General features: G+C 44.4%; 1 protein-coding gene across 3 annotated transcripts in view; it reads right to left on the bottom strand.

Annotated features, from left to right (window-relative positions):
• Positions 1-6,446: 6,446 nt before the first annotated feature.
• GAPVD1 (GTPase activating protein and VPS9 domains 1) overlaps positions 6,447-20,816 on the bottom strand; it is a 30,269-nt gene continuing 15,899 nt past the window's right edge. For all 3 annotated transcript variants that reach the window (XM_034067365.1, XM_034067367.1, XM_034067366.1), the window contains exons 13-26: positions 20,166-20,285; positions 19,616-19,693; positions 19,117-19,490; positions 18,499-18,586; positions 17,341-17,421; positions 16,568-16,690; positions 16,073-16,202; positions 15,462-15,571; positions 14,807-14,966; positions 14,158-14,345; positions 12,551-12,764; positions 11,927-11,999; positions 10,964-11,161; positions 6,447-10,255 (exon numbers count right to left, since the gene is read on the bottom strand). In XM_034067365.1, coding sequence (XP_033923256.1) covers positions 10,115-10,255; positions 10,964-11,161; positions 11,927-11,999; positions 12,551-12,764; positions 14,158-14,345; positions 14,807-14,966; positions 15,462-15,571; positions 16,073-16,202; positions 16,568-16,690; positions 17,341-17,421; positions 18,499-18,586; positions 19,117-19,490; positions 19,616-19,693; positions 20,166-20,285 — 2,078 coding nt within the window. In that variant the 3' untranslated portion in view covers positions 6,447-10,114. The remainder of the gene's footprint in view (positions 10,256-10,963; positions 11,162-11,926; positions 12,000-12,550; positions 12,765-14,157; positions 14,346-14,806; positions 14,967-15,461; positions 15,572-16,072; positions 16,203-16,567; positions 16,691-17,340; positions 17,422-18,498; positions 18,587-19,116; positions 19,491-19,615; positions 19,694-20,165; positions 20,286-20,816) is intronic.

The raw sequence follows: 20,816 nt of genomic DNA, 5'->3' as shown, positions 1-20,816 counted from the left end.
ATGGGTTTGTCCTATTGCTGGCCCCATTGGCACAGCACAGGGCAGTCAGTGCCTGCCTGCACGTACGTGCCTGGGCCTGCCCCTACCCAAGCCCTTCCTTCCCCCCCCCAGAAGTGCATCTGTGACTGGGGCATCGCCTTCCCAACCAGTAGGGCCCAGTGGCGGCCGGACAGCTGGTAACCATATTGGTGTGCCTTGGGCTGTCATATCGCATTTGCAAGCCTGCTCTTGCTCTGCATCCGGGGAGGCCCTTTCCAGGTCAGAGGCTGTATCCAGACAGGAGGAAAATTCCCATTTCCCCATCAAGACTTTAACTGTGAAGTGGCCTGGACCAGGTTCCTCCATGCCCAGCAGCATCCCTGGCACATCCTGCATCACTCACCCCTCACGGTGTCCATACAGAGGGAGCTGAAACAGTAGGTAGGGAGTGGGGCTGTGGTTAGTGCCAGGCACAGGGAAGGAGGGATTGTCAAAACTGGGGGTTTCTTTCCTTTAATTGAAAAGTTTAACTAATAGAAGTAAGTGAGAAGCTGTGGTAAACCCAGGCTGCTGTTAGCGCTTGATGTAATGGTACATGACGTTTTGATTAAAAAATTAGCTCTATATAATATCAATAGAGCACACATTAAAAGGATTAAGAATTGGCTGACTGACAGGTCTCAAAAAGTGGCTGTCAATGGGGAATCATCATCGGGTGATGATGTTCAACATGTTCATCCGCGATCTGGGAGTAAATATGAAATCAGTGCGGATGGGATTTGGGATGACAGGGATGAGCAGGGCGGTGGGAACACTGGCGAGGGGGAGCTGTGGGGCTGAGAGGATGCCCTGCACAAGGAGCCTCCAGACCTCACTGCCATAGGTTGACAAGGGCAGCTGAGCCCTGCCAGGGGTGGGTGAATGAGGGGTGCTGGGGTCACTGTGGTCTTGGCACCTGAGAGTGACCAAGTCCTGCTCCTTTGGCTGAAGGGAGGGAGCCAGGGACACCCCTAAGCACAGGGAGGCTTGGCCAGGATGGTGCTGGAATAGGAATTAGGTGTGGGGTGAGTGCCCAGGGGAGGACCAGGGTTTGGCACTGGGAACATGATGAAAAACTGAGGACCCAGAGTGTTCCTGGCTGAGCCCAACGGGGACATCGCTCTGCTTGGAGGGACAGCACAGGGGCAATGGGCACCCAACCCAGTCAGTCCTGATCGAACAGCGGCGTGGGGTCCATGGGGACAGAACAGCAGCAATGGGAGGGCAGGGCTCAGCCACCCACCCACAGCCCCCACTCACCGGTGCCTCTGCAGAGGTCCGTGCAGGAGCTGTGAGGCACCAACAGGCAGCAGCCGACACCTCCTGAGCAGCCCCTGGGACCCACCTCCGGCCCCAGACCCCCTCAGCCCCGGCTGCAGGTTCAGGTGCTGCCTTTAGGAGGGTGATGGAAGGAACCTGCAGCTCCGCTTCCCATCAGCTGCGCTGGGAAGAGCAGGAGCCACCTCTGCTGGAGCTGCGGGCAGGAGGCTCTGCAGCACCGCAGCCTGCGGGTGACCTGACTGCAAGAGGCTGGAGCACCCAGGGAACAGGCACAGCACAGACCGGGGCCACCCTCGGTCACTGTGCACATCATGGGTGTAAACAGGAGATGAGCTTTAGAGGACATGGAGGCAGGAGGAGCTGTGGGGACATCCCTAAACTGTCAGGACGCAGCTCTGGAAGCAGTGCAATGACTTGGCAGCAGCAGTGCTGTAGGGACCAGTGTGGCCATGGGACAAGGCACTGTGGCTGCTTGTCCTCTGCAGCCTTTAGCAGAGGTGGGTTTTGAACACAGCTCTCCATTAGTGCAGGGAGTGTTCCTAACCCCATCACTTCCCAGCTGTGAACACTCAATAGGTGACTGCAGGTGCTCAGCCTGCTGGATGTGCTCATCAGTGGCATGGCCTTGCAACAAGCTGGATGACAAACCAGTCTGAGGGACACGCAAGGCTTTGGCTGTGGCACAGAGCTTGCATTGGCCCTGGAAGGAGGGCAGGAAGGTGAGGTGCCCTCGGGTACCTGCAGTGGGACAGGGATGCTCTCACACTGCTGGGCACACATGGACCTGGGGGGACAGCAGAGCCCAGCACCCACATCCCCAGCAAGGGTGATTGGGTACCTGTGATGGTGCATGATGGTAAAGGAGCCTGTCCTGTCCTGGTTTTAGCCCATCCATCAGTGGGACAGGCACTAACAGAGCCCCTCAAGTCAGCCCATCCTGACTGCAAGGCCTCTAAATCCCACTGAGCAGATGGCCCTGAGCCATCTGAGAGCAAGGACACATCCCATCCCCATCCATGAGCAGAACCATGGCAGCACTTGGTCCTCCCTCAGGGCAGCAGCTCAGGGGACCCCCTGCCCGTGGGACACGTTCCATCATGGCCATGCCACGAGGGGAGCCCCCAGTGCAGCTGGGTGAGCTCCAGCCCCAGCCGCAGCGCGGTGCCTGCATCCATCGGCTTCCACAGGGCTCGGCCCAATAAAGGATTATCAGCTAAATAAAAGCAGAAGTGACCGGTGCCCCCGAGCCCCCCGGGCCCGGAGTGTGTGAGCAAAGTGGTTCTCTCGCAGAGATTTATTTGCTCTGCCGGCTGCAGGCAGGAGCCTGGCGCAGGGAATGAGCCTCCTGCTCCGAGCACGGCTCCCTCCGCAGGCAGCACTCGGCTCCTATTTCATTTCTGAGAGAATCAGAACAATAAAGGGAATACGAACACAAATTCACCCATTGCAAAGCACGGGAGCACATGTGCACACACACACACACACCAGTACATGAGCTCTGGCCCTGCTCTCCGGCTGCACCAGCCAATGCCTCAGCCCCAAAACCCCTCCCGTAACCCATGGCTGGAGCCGGGAGGGTGATCCAGGACCAACGGGGACAGATCCTGCCCCAGCCCAGTCCCAGCTTCATCTGTAGCAGCCAGGGCAGTGATGGCACCGGTCCCCACCACCTCCCATCAGCACCAGTGCCAGTGCAGGCAGTGCCACAGCAGGACATTGGCTGGGGGCTCTGTGCCCCAAAACCTGGCCAGGAAGGGGGGAGGCAGCAAGTACAGAGGGCAGCAGAACTGATGCTACCGGATGTGCTGTCAGACAGCACCGCTAAGGATAGAACAGAACCCACTGTTGTATTTGCTGGCCCTGGGCAGCCCCAGCAAGCAGCAGCTCAGGCAGTGCCCTGCTTGGCTCCAGACAGGCACTCACAGGTGGGTGCTGGGCAGAGGGTGGCATGGCCAGCGTCTCCTCCACCCCGACAGGCCCAGCATCCTGCAGTGGATGCTGTCACTCCTGTCTTGGTGCTGAGCACCCACAGAGGCTGTCAAAGAAGAGTCCTCAGACTCAGGGAGGTCCCCAGATGAAGCCCCATAACAGCCTGCAGTGACCTGCCATGACACCAAACAGCACCTGAGGTTATCAAACCTCCTCCCATAGACAGCACGGCAGAAATGGAGCCTCAGACTGCTCACCCTCACCTCTCCTGCAGTGAGCTTCCATTTCAGACACCGTCCCCATACACTGACCAGGCATCAGTACCCGCTCTCACTGAGCCCCACTGGAGAGCCCATCGTTAGACCCCCAGCAGCTGGAAGCAGTGCAGAGTGCTGCAGTCAGCAGCCTTGCTGGGCTTCGCTCTCAACATCTGCAGCCCAATAAATCTTTGTCTCCTTCAGGTGAATGGTGCTCTCTGCTCGGGCTCCAATCTCCATCCCTCAGCACCATCACTGCAACACCACCAGCCCCAGTGTGCTCCTGCCACCAGCCTGGGCCCTGTCCCCATGGGGCTGTGGCTGCAGGGACCCACCAGCCTCCTGGGAGCCCTGGTCCTGCCAGCACTGAGTGGCTGCACTGCAATGGGACCCAGAGCCATCGGCACCATCGACTTTGTGCCAAACCCCTTCCGCTCACCAGACCTTCATTGGGCTGCTTTAGTTTTTCAATTGTTTTCAAAACAGATTTCATGTGGTCCCAAAATGAGACCATGACTGTAAATTAAAGTGTAATTAGCCTTTACGCTTCTATATTCATTAACTCTTCTCTGTTAATGATGCAGAGGCTGGAGCACAAACCCAGCATTATGAAACCACATCCAGGAAATAAAATAGTGATTTAGATAATGGCCAGAATGTATTGCTACTTACACATAATTAAACAAATGCTCAATTTACACTTGGAAACATGAATGAATGTTGATTAACCCCAGCCCAACGACTCTGCTGGCAATGTGGGTAAGTGGCTGTGCTGCCAGTGGGGCTGGCAGTGGTGGGCAGGCAGGGCAGGGTAGGAAGGGCAGGCAGGGCACGATGCTACTGCCTGCATTGCACATACCTGGCCCACATGGTGCCCAACAGCACATTCACCCCACTTGGAGCCACAGCTCTGGTCCAGCTCTGCCTGCTGGTGCCAGAAGCCACCCATTCCCACAGCAGTGACACCCCATCACTGCCACCATGAGCACTGGGGCCGTATCCAGCTCCTCACAGAGCGGGGATGGAGCAGGTGCTGCATCGATGGCAGCAGGCCCAAGGTGGCACCACCTTTGCTCCCAGCGAAGGGAGGGAAGCACCGAGGGCTGTGGGTGCTGCTGTGCTGTGGGGTCTGCCCATCACTGCCGCACAGGCTTTGTCTCCTGCCCTCCAAATGTGCCAGTTACTATGGAGACATCATCGGCTCCGTAGCACAGGAGGAGCCTAACCAAGTCCAGTTGTGCAGGGGAGCGCTGTTTTCTGATGCACATCTGGACAGGAGGAGCCCGGGCAGGGGGACTAGGGCTGGGTCCCCATCTCCATCTCTTGTCAGGGCAGCACAGCACTGCCTGCTCCTGGCTCTGGGCTCTGCACCCATCACCACGCTGTGCTGAAAGGGACTCCTTGTCCTGGGGGATCCAGACAGCATCCTGTAAGGAGCTGGTGGCTCTGGAGCTGGATCCAGTGCCAACTGGGGCTCCCATGGCCATGAGCTCTCAGTCCTGACAAGGCTTTAACCAGCAATATGCAGCCATCACATCACATCCCAAAGCAGAGCTCAGGTCCTGCGGGTCATGGGGGACCCCTGCACACACACTGCCCCTGCTCCCCAAATCCACCCCTGCCCCAACACCCCCATGCCCTGCAGTGACAGACAGGATGGTGCTGGCGTGGCCTGTGACACCTCTACTCCCTGGGACTCCCCCATTCATGGATCATTGACTCAACAGGCCATAATGGCTCCATCTATCGGGGTCAATACGGGTGCCTTTGACACATGATAGACAATAATTGCTCCTGCTTAGAGACTTTTTAGTTCATGGATCATTGACCTGATGGGCTGTAACAGCTCCGAAGGAGGCTGCACACCCCTTTGCTTAAATGCCCCCAGGAGCAAGCGGCTGTGTAAAACCACAGCAGGGCCACACTAAACATGCTCTCTCCAAAGCCATGCTCCTCAGCACAGACCCTGGGGCACCTGGAGACCCTCCTGGTACAATGGCACAGAGAAGAGGCCATGGCAGGAGACACAGGAGCCCAGGAGGAAAGGCCATCATGGCCTGGCATCCTTCAGTCACTGGGGGAGAGGACCAGGGTGGATGGGGATGGGTTCACCTCCTAGGGGCTGCAGGCCAGAGCTCCCTTCTCCGACAGCAACTTCCAGGTATATGATTTAATGAAAGGCACAATAAGAAGTGAAACAATTAGAATTTCTGCCTCATTATCATGGTAATCTTATCAGTCGGATAATGAGGTATTAATGGAGATTTAATGTGCCTCTCATAACAGAATCCCTTGGAGAAAACACATAAGGAAATTGCTGTAAATCCACTTAATGATGGAAAGGTCCCCAAACACCATATTCCAGAGGATGAAAAATGCTGGATGCAAATGAGAGAGAATCAAGGTCAATAACACTGTGGGGACCGAGCTCACGGCAGCACTGTACATCCGCCCTGGTCCCACCAGTTCACCCACTGCCCCACTCAGGGTTGGACTGGGGCAGATGTGTGGTGGCCACCAAGATGCTACTGTCCTGTAGGTGATGTGAAGTAAGGTGAGCAAAACTTCCTCATAAATGAGTAAAACAGCACATTTGGACTGAAGCAAGACAACAGCCAACACACAGTGAGGGGACACAGTCCTGGTGCCTGTCCCCACATGTACCACCTCACATGGCTGTGACAGCAGGAAGCTATTTTTAACCCTTAAGATACTAGAACAGCCAAGCTGGACAATTCAAGTAAACCCCCAAAAGCTCTGTGTTAATTGGATCTTGCTTCTCTTCTGCCACTGCCTCCTCCCCATGAGCTTCAGTGCATGCAGGAGAGGTCTGAGGATACAACAGAGCAGTGATGCTGCATGGGAAACCCTGTGAAGTTAGTGGGAAGTTATTCACGCTTGGAATGCCATCTCCAGCACAACTGCTGGTTGCACTGGAACAAGGCAGAGACATGAAACCCAGGCGGTTAAACTGCTCTCCTTTTAATCAGTTTTTACAGAATAATACATTAATAACCACGTTAGAGACAAGATGGGGTTCCTGTATACAAGATTGTGCAAGCTCATTAATTTAGATTTATAAAGGCTTTACCAGTTTCAAAGAGGAGAGGCAGTACAAAGCTTTTAAATAGAGGTAAAGCACAATTAAAAGGTACAGGACACACACTACTAACTCAGCAGAGATTAATTCTCAAGTAGTACAGGCTCAACCAAGTCAGCTGTTACCCAGACAAGAGGGTTCTCCTCCTCCTCCTCCACTGCTTTCCTGCCGCTCCCACTCTCCTGCCTCGCTGCCAGCCGGAGGCTGCATGCTCTGTACCACAGCATGGCCATGAGTGTTATGCTCATGCCAAGCACACACTTCACTGGCCTGAGGCACTGCTGCTGCACAGGCTGGCCTCCCCCTGCTCCTGTTCTAGCTCCCCTTCCCCATGTGCGCTCAGCATTAACACAGCAGAGGGTTCCCAAAGCTCTCTGAGACTCTGGCTCAACAGAACACTCCCGTTCCCAAGCGACACGAACCAACACTGGGCTCACCAGAAAGTCACCAGCAGGAAACAGGATCATGTTTGTGGCTTTTTTTCCTGAAATTTATGGCAGTTACATTCAGCATTTGGTAGTACAAGGCCTTCAACACAAAAGGTTTGAACTGAAACATCCAACAGGCCAGACGCGTTCCCATTTTCCTTCGAGGGGATTTCAAAAAGCTTTAGAGAAAAGTCTCCCTTAGGGTTAGGAGCTAAAGGAATCTCCTAGGGATGAAAAAACCCAGCCCTTTCCTTTCCCTCCTCTACCCCAAAAAGGAAAACAGCATCTCTGTAATATCAAGAGGCATTGCTATGCCATTGGTTAATTTGGCAGCTCCTCCTGACATGCCAACGACCAGCGCTGAAGTCAATGACTGAGTCTTGACTGCAACTTGCTACTGGGGATCCCTCCCCTTTCCCCACAATGTTCCATTCATCCTTCAGTGGCTGAAGTAGTTTAATTAACAGAAAGCACCAAGTTTACAGCAACAGATACTTGGCTGGCACCTCTTGGGCAGCAGTGCTGTTACTTTTGGTCCTTTATGCACTGTCTTTTCACCTTTACTGTTGCACACCAAAATCTAACAACATCACTTCCTAGACATGAAATCTGTCATTTTAAAACAAAGTGTTAGGGGACACCAGGGGAAAACAGTAAGAGGACATTAGAGGAAGGTTTTAAATTCTTCAGAAAGTCTAATTCTCTAACTACACCTATTGAGATGCTAATAAAGGACTTTCAGAGCAGGCTGGAAAAAAGAAGCAAAGGACCATCTTGCTATGAAGACTCAGCTCATCTGGGACTCATTTAAACACTCACTGCTTTAAAAATAACTAAATAATAATAAAGACTCCAGTTCTACATAGAAAAACAAAGTGATAAAACCTGTGAAGGAAATGGTTCTTGCCCCTTCCATAAAGGAGAGCAAATCTGAAGGATCTGATGGTGCTGGTCAAATCCTGCTGACCAGGTCTGCAAACCAAAGCAGAGTACAGGGTAATCACCAACTGAAGTGTCTTTGTGTCTCCTTTAGGGATTGTACAAATACTCTTCCCAGCTAAAACCCAAGCTGCAGGACTACAAGCACTTTCAGACATCAGTCTTAACATCTCAGATATTCAAGTAGTAAGTAAATATTACAGGACACTTCAATATAGATAAATTTATATTGCTTTTAGATATGACCTGGCCATATCTTCAAGGGCATGTTTGTGCTTCGCTGCTGAGTGTTATTGGTCAGGGCTGTGCTTGCAATATCAAGTTACGTGTTCAGCACCAAAACCCTATCAAGGCTGAAGAACTGGAATATTGCAGTGCGACACAGACCGAGTCACCACAGTAAGGCAGATCAGAAGGATTTTGTTTCTACTGAGTATTGCTCCTCCACACAATCACGTCTCTAGCAGAGGAGAAAGACTATAAATAGAAGTTACCATCCCACCCTCTCACCTGTGATTAGTTTGGCAAAAATGCTGCTATATTGAGTTATGAACTAGAGTCCTAGAAAGTAAGTTGCTTTAATTACGCCTCAACGAGTAGCACAGCCAAATTAAGCCCTTGATACTTGACATAAATTGCTCTAATTTCAGTGAACCAAATTCTTTCCCCAGGTACTAGCTGCTTACAGGTTTTACTCACCAAAATGCACACACATATCAAATAATCCTATTTCAAAAAGAATGCAAGAAAGGTTTTGTGTTTTCAGAACTCAGACACCAAGCCTTAACACATCCCTCCGTCAGAAGTGCAATGAACACTCTGGAAAGAGCAAGAAATAATACTGACATGAAAAAGTTAAATGCTCACTGTCCTTTTTCACTGTAACTCCAGCTAAAAAAGAACAGCGAGTGCTTACATACAGGTAACAACCACTGGCCATCAACTCAGACCATTTCACTCAGGAGAAATCCGTATGGTGTTGTGCATAAAAACTTCTTTAACTTGGTACTTGTCAGTTTAAGGGAAAAGTGGGGTGAGAAATCTATAAAACACCCTGAACTGATGTCATGATATGTTTCATAAAGAACAGTGTTATCGTTTAAAATATTTTATATGAACAGTAAAACTTGCACTGCTGCATAGCAGACAACACGAAGAACATTTAGTAAAAACATTCACTGAAACCCCTGGCATATGTATTTAATGTCACTAATCAAAATATATATTACAGTCCAAGGTTCTGTTTAGGATCTCTCTTTGGGGTTTGTACAGTATACACAATAGCTCAGAAAAAATATTACAGTAAGGTATTTTATTTCTCCTTTTTTTATATTAGACTTATCTATTGTAACTTACAGTTCCTCTCCTCTATATATCCAAACCTTTGTAACACCCTAATGCCCTAGCCAAAAAGTGTTCAGCTATCTAATAAGCCCCATGTACTATAAATTCCAGTTTTAGAAATTTCAGTAATCTTAATTACATTTTAATAAATAGTTCAGTTTGCCCTTTTTTTAATCTTAGCCTTTCGAGGAAGTTCTTTCGTTACCAAAACACAGTATGTCACAACCTGGTAGAGGTCAGAGAGGCTTTTGCTTGTTTATTCAAAGGATAACGAGTCCAAAGATAATTGCAATGCATTAAATATAGTTATATAATATTTACACTGTCCTCTCAGATTTTAAATTTTGGTGAAATACAACTGAGAACTAATGTCAGCTACTACAAACCTTCAGAGTGGCTGGTGTTTTATTAAGAAAAGGTGTATTAAGCTGGAAAATATACTAAGTGGTTGCCCTGATTCTTCTTGTTTCAGTTTTATATTAGAAATTAAATGAAGTGAATTATTCACGTGAGCAAGAATTCAGGAAGAAGGGTGGTGTGAAAAGCATGAAGAATTTTCTGCATGTTTTGAGATTCCAAAATACCTGAAAACTGTGGTCCCTTTTGCAGTGCCAGTATCTATAGGGGAGAAAAACACAACCAAAAGAGAAGAGGGTAAAATCTGTTAAATTAATTTGATTAGTAAAGGTGTGTTTTAAAATGCCTCAATTCTGTACAGTATTATACAAGGAAAGTCTCTTCTTCAGCTTTTGCAGCTGTTGTACATTCTTATAGACTCTTCTTCTGCTAACAGTCTGCCCATACATGCGCTGCTTGAGTTACTTGCGATCATCAATAGTTTTAATGAATTCAACTGCTGCTGTGAACTGCATCCACCAGTATGACTCTTCTCCAGATAAACAGTTGGCATAGAAACTACTAATGTACTGAACAGTGGACAGCAAGCAAGGTGGGTTTGCCTGAGGGTTAAAGGAGAAAAAGATACTCACAGCTTGTTTGCAAAGCTAAACATAAAATGTTACAAGATACAGAATAGAAATACAGTCCTATTTGTGCAGTGATCCTCACATATTCCTAATACATGATTATGAAGTGTGCTGTAGGTTAGTGACTGTTTGTCCAGTTCACCCCAATTTCACACATTCAGAAGGCATCAGACTTGATGAAGGGAGCGTTTTTCCTACAAGGAAAAATGACTAGCAGGCCCAGAGAAAGAAGGGCAACACCAGCAGGATCTAGAAAAGCCATCAAGGATTCCAACATATGGAAAAGCCTTTTGCTTTAGTATCTTATACAAGACAGACCATGTTACAAAAGACCAACAACATAATGTAAGTCAGTCCTAGTGTGGATCTTGGTCCTGAAAAAGGACAGCAGTAAGCAGGCACAGATGACAAATGCTTATGGACACACCTCAAAAAAACCCACTAATTCACTCCATACACAACATCTCTGCCCAATTTCCTTGCTTCCAAATGCAGTTTGTTTGGATTCAAAAACCATAACTGTGACGGTATTTCTAATGTTTCTATTTAAACCTGCTGAATTGGATCTGGGTTTGAGTCTAGTATGCTTCCAGTTACCCAAATGCATTATTTTTCTTCCTAAAATTTGCTTGTTTATTACAAGAATTAGCTGGGATTTGTGATCTTTGCAAAAGAACTCACCTTTATGAGAACAAAGACCAGAACAGGAACAAAATCATCTGCCCCAGGTACTGAATCTTCATTTGCCAGACTAAGCAGGTTCATGATGGTTGAACACATACGCAGGATACACTGTACTTTGTCTCGAGGGGTTTTGTAAGCGCTTATTGTGCGGATTTCAGACTGTGCAGATGGCCATGGTGCCTCCCGGAGATATACCTAGGAAAAAAACCAACATGCTGCCAGTTCTTGTTTGTCCAAGCTACTACTGCGCACCACAGAGGCTCTGACGTACCAGAGAATAGCAGGCAGGAGCAAGACCCCTGAGAAACAGTAAGCTTTAAGGCAAGATGGTTCCATTACACTCACAATGAAGGTGGTTTCCTGCTGTGCTAAATAAAAACTACAAGGAGACAACACTCTATGTGCAACTAACACAATTAGCTTGTGCTTCTTTGTGACTTCTCCAGTGCACTGTTTCAAATGAAGGTAAAGCTGTATGTCTCAGTCTTCTGCACAGCAGCTTTATGAACACACACAGTTCTGAGTCATACAGTTCAAGTGCTGGATTGAGAAGCAGGACAGCTGCAAGCATGCAGCCTCTGATAGACTTCTTAAGCCTACCAACCTGCTTTCACTTATTCTATTAGCCATGAGAAAACTGAAAGCCTTGGGCAAACTCACAGATCTGCAAGGTTCCATTAATTCTGGCTAGCTCAGAAAGTTAACTTGACAGCTGTAAACCACAGCTATGGCATATGAATCACATTGGAAGCATAAGAGATTCAAATCTTGTCTTTTGAAGTCAATTATCAGGAAGTTACGGCATCTTTGTGCAGTTCTTAAGTCTTACGGTCAGGACAGAGGTGGCAAAATCAGAAATAAATTAATTCTGAAGTATCAGCCAATGGAAGATACCCCATCCCAAACACAACCACAACCAAGCACCCCAGCACACACACAAAAGTGTAAGAAAGGAGTTACCTCAGGTATCTGAAGTGCTTTGTGGTTTGCAGTCACTACTTTAGATAGCCTCTGTATGTGCTCATGAAGGACCCTGAAAACAAACACAAAAAGCAAAGAGTGAAACTTCAGCAGCAGCCAACCAGCAGCCCCTGGGGTTTCCAAAGAGTTTTAAGATACTACAAGAGAGATCTTGAGGAAAGCACATAACCATGATGGTCCTGAAGCTAATAGACACTAGGTCAATATGAGATGCAGGCGACTTTACCATCCAAGCCAACAGAGCTTTCAAACAGTGTATGTTCTAAACCACAGAAACCCCAAATGCATGGAAAATACTGTACCAAAACAGAAAATGGAAGGAGTTCTGATGCAGATTTTGATCACTCTCAGCATACACACTTGCAGATCTGAAAGTGTGTACCCCATTACATCTACAGTTTTATTCTAGCAGTGTGTTGCCAACACAAACTTTTGCCCATGATGCTAAAGCAGTTCCTTGTTCTTTTACAAAACATTCTGAAAGAAAACATGCACTTGTACAGCATGGCTGACTTTGTCAAGTCTGCCACATGAAGACTGCAGAGCTTCCATCTGCCCCAACTGCAAAAGAGAAACCAGGTACTTCCAATGACATTAACTTACTGATCACGCAAAATATCTCCATCCTGATTAGGGTAGAATGCAAGCTTGAAAATACGATTCATCACGCTGCGTTCTATAGCTAATTGTGCATCCTGAAGCTGTTCTTCACTGGCATTCTGCCATATGGCATCCTGAGCCATAGCCCCATACAAGAACTGGAGAAAATCCTCAACTTGGGCTGTTTTATCATCTGCTGCTGTGAGCTTCTGAAAATCTGATATAAAGTAAAAAGAGAGAGAACATTCTGTTAACTAAAACCCCCATTATTTCTGATACGTTTCTCTGTAAAGAAGAGCCCAGAATCTACTTCAAATTTCTTGCCAGGCAGCACTGAAGCTCTGTTTTACCCACACCCAGGGAAGTACAAGCAGAAACACTTGAAGTAAATGGAGGAATTAAAGAAAAAGCATACAGAACACATTTAGCAAAGCATATGGTCAAAATACTCTACTTGATACTGTGTTAATCACTTCCTCTGCAGTACCAGTTCTTATGCCTTCCTTCTAGCCACCCACAGAGATAACACCCAGAACAATCACTACAACAGTGCCTTGGTAGGAACCAGCACATGCAAAGTTGTCAGATGCTGAGGGGGAAGATATCAAGAAAACCTATGGGTACCATTTCCTATCCCTACCTTTATTAAGTATACATAGTTACAACATTCATATTTATCTACAAAATACAGAATGGGGAATGCAGCCAAGTTAATGCAGCACGGCCAAATGGGATGGTCCATTCTGGCTCCTAACTGGCCATTCATTGGCTTCATATTTATAGCACTCTGCAACAGAAGACAACTGCCACTCATATCTGCCAGCAGCCCAAACACTACAGTTGCCAATTTCTCTTTTAGATCATCCAGAAATAGCTGTCTCCTTTTTATCCAATGAAAGGGCTTTAACTCCCTTCTGGGTCACTGAATCTTATTACTAGAACTTTAATCCCAGACTATGTGAATTCTCATATTAATTCCAGCCTATTCAGGCACATTTAGCATGCAGCACTATATGCTTCAGGAGCAAGAACTGACTCCAAATTTCTTATGTACTTCACTAAACCACATATGTGCATAGAGATCACAGAAACTGTTTTAAATGACCCTGTTTTGAGGGACTTGTCTGCCTGGTGCCACTATCCCTTATGATCTGATATTGTTATCTGATATTATGATCTGATATTTTTGAATCTTTGATTCATACTACTGCTGTTCTCTGTATTTTCTAAGAGGCAATCACAGGTTCTGTCCTAAGGACTGAAAGTTGCATCTTAATTTACCATTAATCAGTAGGTCTAAACTAATTTATAGTATTTATGTTTCTTCCATGGGTAAGGTAATACGATTTAGCATAACTTCTTGGACCAAGTGAGATCAGATCACCTTTATTCTTAGTCTGTGAAACATGCAGCCAGTTACCATGCCTTAGCTGCCACAACATACTGTTAACTCACAGTAATCTGAGCTGTTCATTCACCAGCTAAAATGAAAACTCTTGTAGGAATCTGCTTCTCAGATCAGAAGCTGTATTTTAAAACATTAACCCGAGCCAGCATCTAAATATGGAATAAAGGAATATAAACACTCCACTGTCTGCAGTAAATCTTACCTTGAATAAACTCTCTTATTTTCTTTTCTTTGCTCTCTAGAAGCAACCTCACACATACTGTAGTGAAGTATCTGTTGGCCACTTCTTTATCTCGCAGAACTCTTTGCAACAGCCTTTCCAAGTGTGCTTGTGTCGTTTGCAGCCCTTGGCGACATCGAGTTAAATAAGCGATATATGGAGCTCTTTTCCTAAAACAGATTCATAAAAAGATAGAGGCTAATAGCTTTACCAGCTGTTGAGTTGTAGTGCAAGAGGTAGCTTCAACCTGTTGCCCTTAAAACAAAGGTAAAGCCTGAATTAGGAAGTTCCATCTTACAGAGATTTCTCTGGCTGAATTCACTGCCCTTGCAGCACTCCAGAATGCTAGACTAAAGCAACTTCCAAACAGCATCTCCTGTGTGCTGGAGCTGAACATTACCCACAGATTGATTTAACCTGAGTTCTTTACTATCTGGACTGACTGAAAGTCCAAGGGTTTTTAAACTCTTTGCAGATAGCTGAGGCAATTTCATCATATTGTAGGAAGGCAGAGATGTAATAACCTGATTTGATAAAGTACAATTTAAACCACAAGCGGTCTTCCCAATCTGCTAGTGAATAAATACATGCATTTGGAAACCTATTAATAATAAGATAATGAACAAACTACCTGTAGTCCTCTGCAATAGATGCCAGCAGCTTTCGACAGGTCCTGTTATCAAAGCGGCTTACACATCGCATAGTCTCTTGCAGCTGGGCCATCAAGTTCTTGTCTTGGAGGTTAATAGCTTCAGCTAGCTGAACTTTCAAGAAGCATACAATTTCATTATCTAATAAAGGACAACAGAAAATGATTAAGGAAAATAAATGTAGGCATGATGAAAATACAACTTTTTTAATATGGGAAACATGTAAGTTCAAAATAAAGTGTCTCTACATTAGGCAATAAATGTTATTTTAAGAACAATTTAATAAGTATTTTTGAATTTCCAAGATATCAAGGGGTAAGTTTTCATATCTCTGTCTTATTTAGTACTTAGAACCATTCTGAAATGTGAAGAGGACCAGAAAAAGTGACAAATTCACCTGTCTGCAAATAAACCTAGCATGAATGGAGGGATGAAACATAACACAAACTATGTCAATGTAAAGACTCAGTAAATCAAATGAGTTACTCTATTAGTATCTGGGGGGCAAAAGGTAGCTTATGGCTTCTGCATCTATTCCAAACAGAAGGTACCATAAACAGTGCAGTACAGATGCCATTAGGTGGGGAAAAAAACACACACAGTACAAAAACATATGTATGTATGAAGAACATTTACCTTCAGGATCTGTGTGGTCTGGCAGACCATTCCTTGTTGAATGTGTCAGCATCGGGAAGGCAACAGAATCTGCTGAACAAAGAGCCAATCTCAATTTCTTCTTTGCATCCCTTAAAGAGGAAAAATATTTTCTTAACAAGCTGCTGCAAGGTCTGCTTATTCAATAAGCAGTCATTACTTTTCTGTCTGTTTCTATTCCTTATATACTGCCTAAGAGTTATTTATCTTTTTTATTTTAGTTATTTATCATTTATTTAGTTAGTTATTATTTAGCTTATTTACTGATCATTTATTTTAGTTATATATCATTTATTTTAATATACCAGTGTTTCCAAGACTTCAGAACATCAGTTCTTTTAATAGAGCACCTAGACCAGTTTCAGAGGAATTTTCCTAAACATTGACCTGCTCTATTGCCTCAGGTTAGAATACACCCCCTTCACTTGTGGAAATACAACATGCCATGAGATACTATGATATGAGACGCTTAAAGCTAAAAGTATGTGAAGGTTTACAACTGATCCATAGTATTATTGTTGTGGAAAACAATCACATGGCATTAGCTCTTAATTCTATTATGTGGGTAAGATTAAACCTGCAAATGTATTTACCTGTAGGAGAAAGCAGAACTTTGTGGCTGTGCTACTTGGCTTGCAGAGTCCGGGAGATCATCTGCAGACATGTTTTGCAAGGCCTCATCACGGGGAGAGTCATGCATACTCTCACCATCCCCAATAGCGTCTATGGAAATGAAAATAACCAACATAACACTTGAAGAGAGGAGCGAGAAGAAGAAACTAGACTAATATTCTCTATTTTCTTCTTGTTATTCTAAGGTTAGGGAGGGAACGGAGACAGCAAATAAAATAAATTGTTCTGAATAAGTGAAAAGAGTATATTAAAAATACACAATCTATAAGTCAGTTTTGGAAGACCTTGGGAATATTGATTTAATTCCCAGTCTCAGATTAATTGACAAAATGTTCCTGCTTTAGAGTTCACATTGTTCAGCTGTTAGTACTAACATTGGTCTAGAATCCTGAAGTGTTTTTATCTTTAAGGAGGAGAAACTATGTCAGTGCTGATTGTGAAAGCCAGGTTCTCACCTGCACCGTCATAGTTTACTATGGCTCCTTCACTAGGACTGGTTCTCTTGATTGCATTCCTGTATTTGTCCAAAATGTCCTCTGCAGCTTGTGCCTGTGCACTGAGTCTTGGGCTGGGATCATCTGAAAACACCATTAAAAACAACAGGAGTTAGCCTTGTAGTGTGTGCCAACTGAAAGCAAATACAAACATTTAGACCTACACATATGCACTCTGTTTTAGCCACATCAAATAGCTGCTTGTCTTCATCTAGCCACAAGTTGAATACATTTATAAAGTCTGAAGCAAAAGCAGGAAAAAGTGCAATGAAAGAGAACAAATAAAGCCAGATCCTTAGCATATTTATACCGCATACACAAATAGTTCTTGTATATTTGAAGACTTCTAGAAATACTTAGGCAAACTGAAAGCTAAACACCCAGGTTCAAATCAGGTTTATTTTAGCACTTAAGTAACTATTACAGGAATGTGTCTGCAACTATCCTTACCACTCAGCTATGATAAGGACGTGAACTTCATAATAAGAGGGTGTGGGAGGGCAAGTGAAGACTGGAGTCAAGAATCCAGTACTACAGATACTGACAGAAGCATGACAGTTTAAAAGCAGCCTTCAAGCCAAGAAGTCTTTATTCATTTTCTTACTCAGAAAGCCATTTGTGAACATTAACTACAACAGTTCATACCTTTCTGTAAATAGATACCTGGTGGGCACCCTGGAACTCAGGAGGGCATGTTATGAGAGAAACTTACTGTGATGATAATATTCTCATACCTTGAAGTGTCGAGTATCTGTCAGGCACCATGTCATCTTTGTCTTTTTCTTGTTTTTCTTTCTTTCTAAACGGAATAGGAGCTGAAAATGAAAGGTACTTTATCAAAGACTATTCTGAGATAATGGCCAGATTAAAGAAACTTCAAGAAAGTGGCTAATGCAGAAGCCTGTCATGCAATAAACTTCAACAAAAGCATGAGCCTATCTATGGGGTGGAGCAGAACTGTAATGTCATATGCAGTTAAGTTCCACCTTTACAGACATGCTACCATGAACCAGGCAAAACAGTTTTGCCTTCCAGGTACTATATACTCTAGGCAATGGCTCACCAGGGAGTGAAGTAGCTTCCCATTTTTATTTACATATATATTTATACTTCAGTTTAGCCAATAGTCCTAACTCAAATATTGCTCGTAATGACATGAACCTTTTCTGGCAACTGATTCCCACTACTAAGTTCAGGAAAAAGATGCAAACACAGCACATCGTGAAATGGAAAAGCAAACAAAATGGTATTAAAATACTATAACATCATCTAAAGCTAATCTTCAAGGATTATGGTGGTTCTTTTCTAACTGGAAGTATGTAGAATATCTAATATTGCACACATTGTTCCATTCCAAGTTGATATCGTTCACAGCATGAAAGTATTATCTTGAACAAGCTTTACTTTGCAAATAGCAAAGTCTAATTTCCACTCATGCCGTGTTACATGAGATAACCTAAGTTATCAATATCCTTCAACTAGCATGCTACCATCTGTAGAAAATTAAGACTAGTTCTCAGTGAAGCTGCAATAAAGTTTATATCATACAACTATGAAATGACTGGCCTTACATAAAGATTCCAAGGTCACTGAATGATTACAATAACACAATGCCTAACCAAATTCGTTTCAGCTTACACTCCTCTTTACAGGTTCTGCATACTTTGTATTTCAGTAATTCTCTCTTTACTGCAACACTTGCAATTTTATAAATATGAATCCTGTCTTTCCCAAAGTCAAACAGCACAGCTTTACTGTGTCACAAGTCTGTGCCAGCTTGGTCAGCTTTTCAAAGTGAAACTGTAAACACTTTCCATAAAAGTGACTAAAGACATCATAAAGGCAGTGCGCACTCTTACTAAAGTACCAGAACCAGATGGACGTGATCCTACCTTTGGGCATGGCAGACACAAAACGTTTCCTCCACCAGGGTTTGTTTCTGTCAGACTTCTCATCATCACTGTCTTTTCGCTCTTCAATCTGTAAAAAGGGCAGAGTCTACATTTGAGCATTTACTATATGAAGTGCAAAGACAAAACTCCTCCTTCACATCAGGTTTTGCTACATCGACTGTAAAAACAGAACTACGGCAGGGCACAAAAGCAGATGAAGTTGGAAATGTTCCTCCTGAAGAGGGCAGCCTATAAATGCTAAACCAAAGACATGAAAAAACTTAGATTTCACTTCTTTTTTTTTTTTTTTTAGAGAAAATTACTTTTCAGGATGCTGCAGTATTTCAGACTTAGCCACTTCAACAAATCTGTATTTCTGAAGTCTCATCAAACCAAGTAAAGCTCATTCAGTATGTTGAAGAGAAGCCAGATTTATTTAAGTCACTCTGAACATCTGTAGCTTTAACTTGTTAAACATTATTGGCCAACATTTACAAGATAACAAAAGTACACTGTATTTCCCTGGCTACACACCTTTAATAACAGCTTTCTGGCATTAGATGCATAATTACAATGGGCACGCACAGACTAAAACAAAGAGAGGTATGGAAGCCTTACCTCTCCCCTGGAGGAGTCTTTACTGGGAGATGATGATGATGATTGTGATGCAGCCACCAGACCAGCTGCTCCAGAGTTGGTGGCTGGCATAGGAAGCTCCCTCTCCTCATTTCCAGGACGTCTGTTCCACCCAGGATCACTCATGGGTCTCCGAACTGATGATACTATATCTGAACTCCTACTGCGGACTAGCCTCTCTGGGTAAGAATGTCTCTGCTTGAATGCTTCTAAATCAGTTGGAATTAAAGAGTGAGACCCAAAGTTTGGTAATCGGGCCTCATTACCTCCTATGGCTCCTTCCAAGATTGGGGGATCTGGTGGTGGATGAGAGGGTCTTGCATAATGTACTTTAGGCCTTACTACAGCTGATACACCTGTGGTCATAAGCATAAAAGAAAGCATGCCTTGCTTTAAAGATTCTTCCAAATAAGCTGGTATTAATACAGAAGCATTGAAAATGCTTGGGTTTTTTAAAAAAAGCTTATTCTTTACAACTCACCTTCATTTGATGATAGAGGATCAAACAGTGCAAGCAAAGAATCTGTCTGCGAAGGAGGAGATGTCAACTGACTGGCTCCTGAAACACAGAAAAGAACAGTAAATGCTGTACAAAGAACTACCTACAACATAAGTGACATTGGAAAACCAGCCCTCAGAAGCAGTAGTTTACAAAACCCTATACTGCAAAATATTTCTAAAGACATTTTCATATGGAAAGATTGCTGTAGTATACTGACATGATTGAAGAATTCCATCACAAAAAGTGGGGAAATCTTGAGGAGCAGACCAATTCCAAAATGCAAGAGGACAGACAATGTGATCAAAATTATTAGGAAAAGGTGATCTTAGATCTAGCACTCAAGCTCTACTACTGTAAAGTATGGAATCAATTTGTCAAGCAAACACAGTACTAGCAAATAAGGAAAGTGCTGAGCTTAGCCACCAGAACTTTGAAGTTGGGAGAAACTGTAAAATCTAAGGCTTCTACAAATGACATTTGTGAGACTTCAGTTACCAGAGATTCTAATTCTCCTTTACAGGTAACTTACCATGGGCTGTTTCATCCATGTCAGGACTCGTCACAGAATCTTTTCCCCCGAAGTCAGAGCTGCACTCAGACCTGAGATCCTCAATCTTATTAGGAATATCTTCAGATGTTGCACTAATACCTTACACATAACAAAAGAAGCATCCGATATAGTCTTTCAGAGAAAAAGGAAGAAAGACCCTGAAGCTACTAAAAAGTTTGGTGAACACTGCCATAATCAAGTCCTAACTCACAGCAGCATCTAGAGACATAAGGAATTTCTACACTCTTAAAATGACATTTTATTTCTGTTGTACATCTTCAGCTGTTTTAACATTGTCATGAATAGTGTTTGACAATGGGCATTAGAAAGACACTTAATTGTTAAATACTTTGCAGAAACCAAAGAAGTGAAATAGATATATGATTATTTACTTAAATAAAAAGAATGTTGTGACAATATAACTAAATGCAAGAAAGTTAGGAGTTTCTTCCAAATCCACAATCCCCAGCTAACCATTGCTATTGTAGCACAGAGTATTCGACTCTCTGCTGCCTTTTTATTTTCTTCTGTAAGATGAACAGAGATGCTTTAAAAATTCCAGAATGAGTGCAAGAAATTATGAGTGAAATGATGTATAATTGAAGTGCAGCAAAGCAGGTGCTGATCACT

The sequence above is a fragment of the Melopsittacus undulatus genome, chromosome 11 (genome assembly GCF_012275295.1).
Source record: "Melopsittacus undulatus isolate bMelUnd1 chromosome 11, bMelUnd1.mat.Z, whole genome shotgun sequence".
In the NCBI taxonomy this organism is placed as follows: Eukaryota; Metazoa; Chordata; class Aves; order Psittaciformes; family Psittaculidae; genus Melopsittacus; species Melopsittacus undulatus.
Note: the sequence above shows the minus strand (reverse complement) of the source record. Positions and strands in the feature narration are given on the sequence as shown.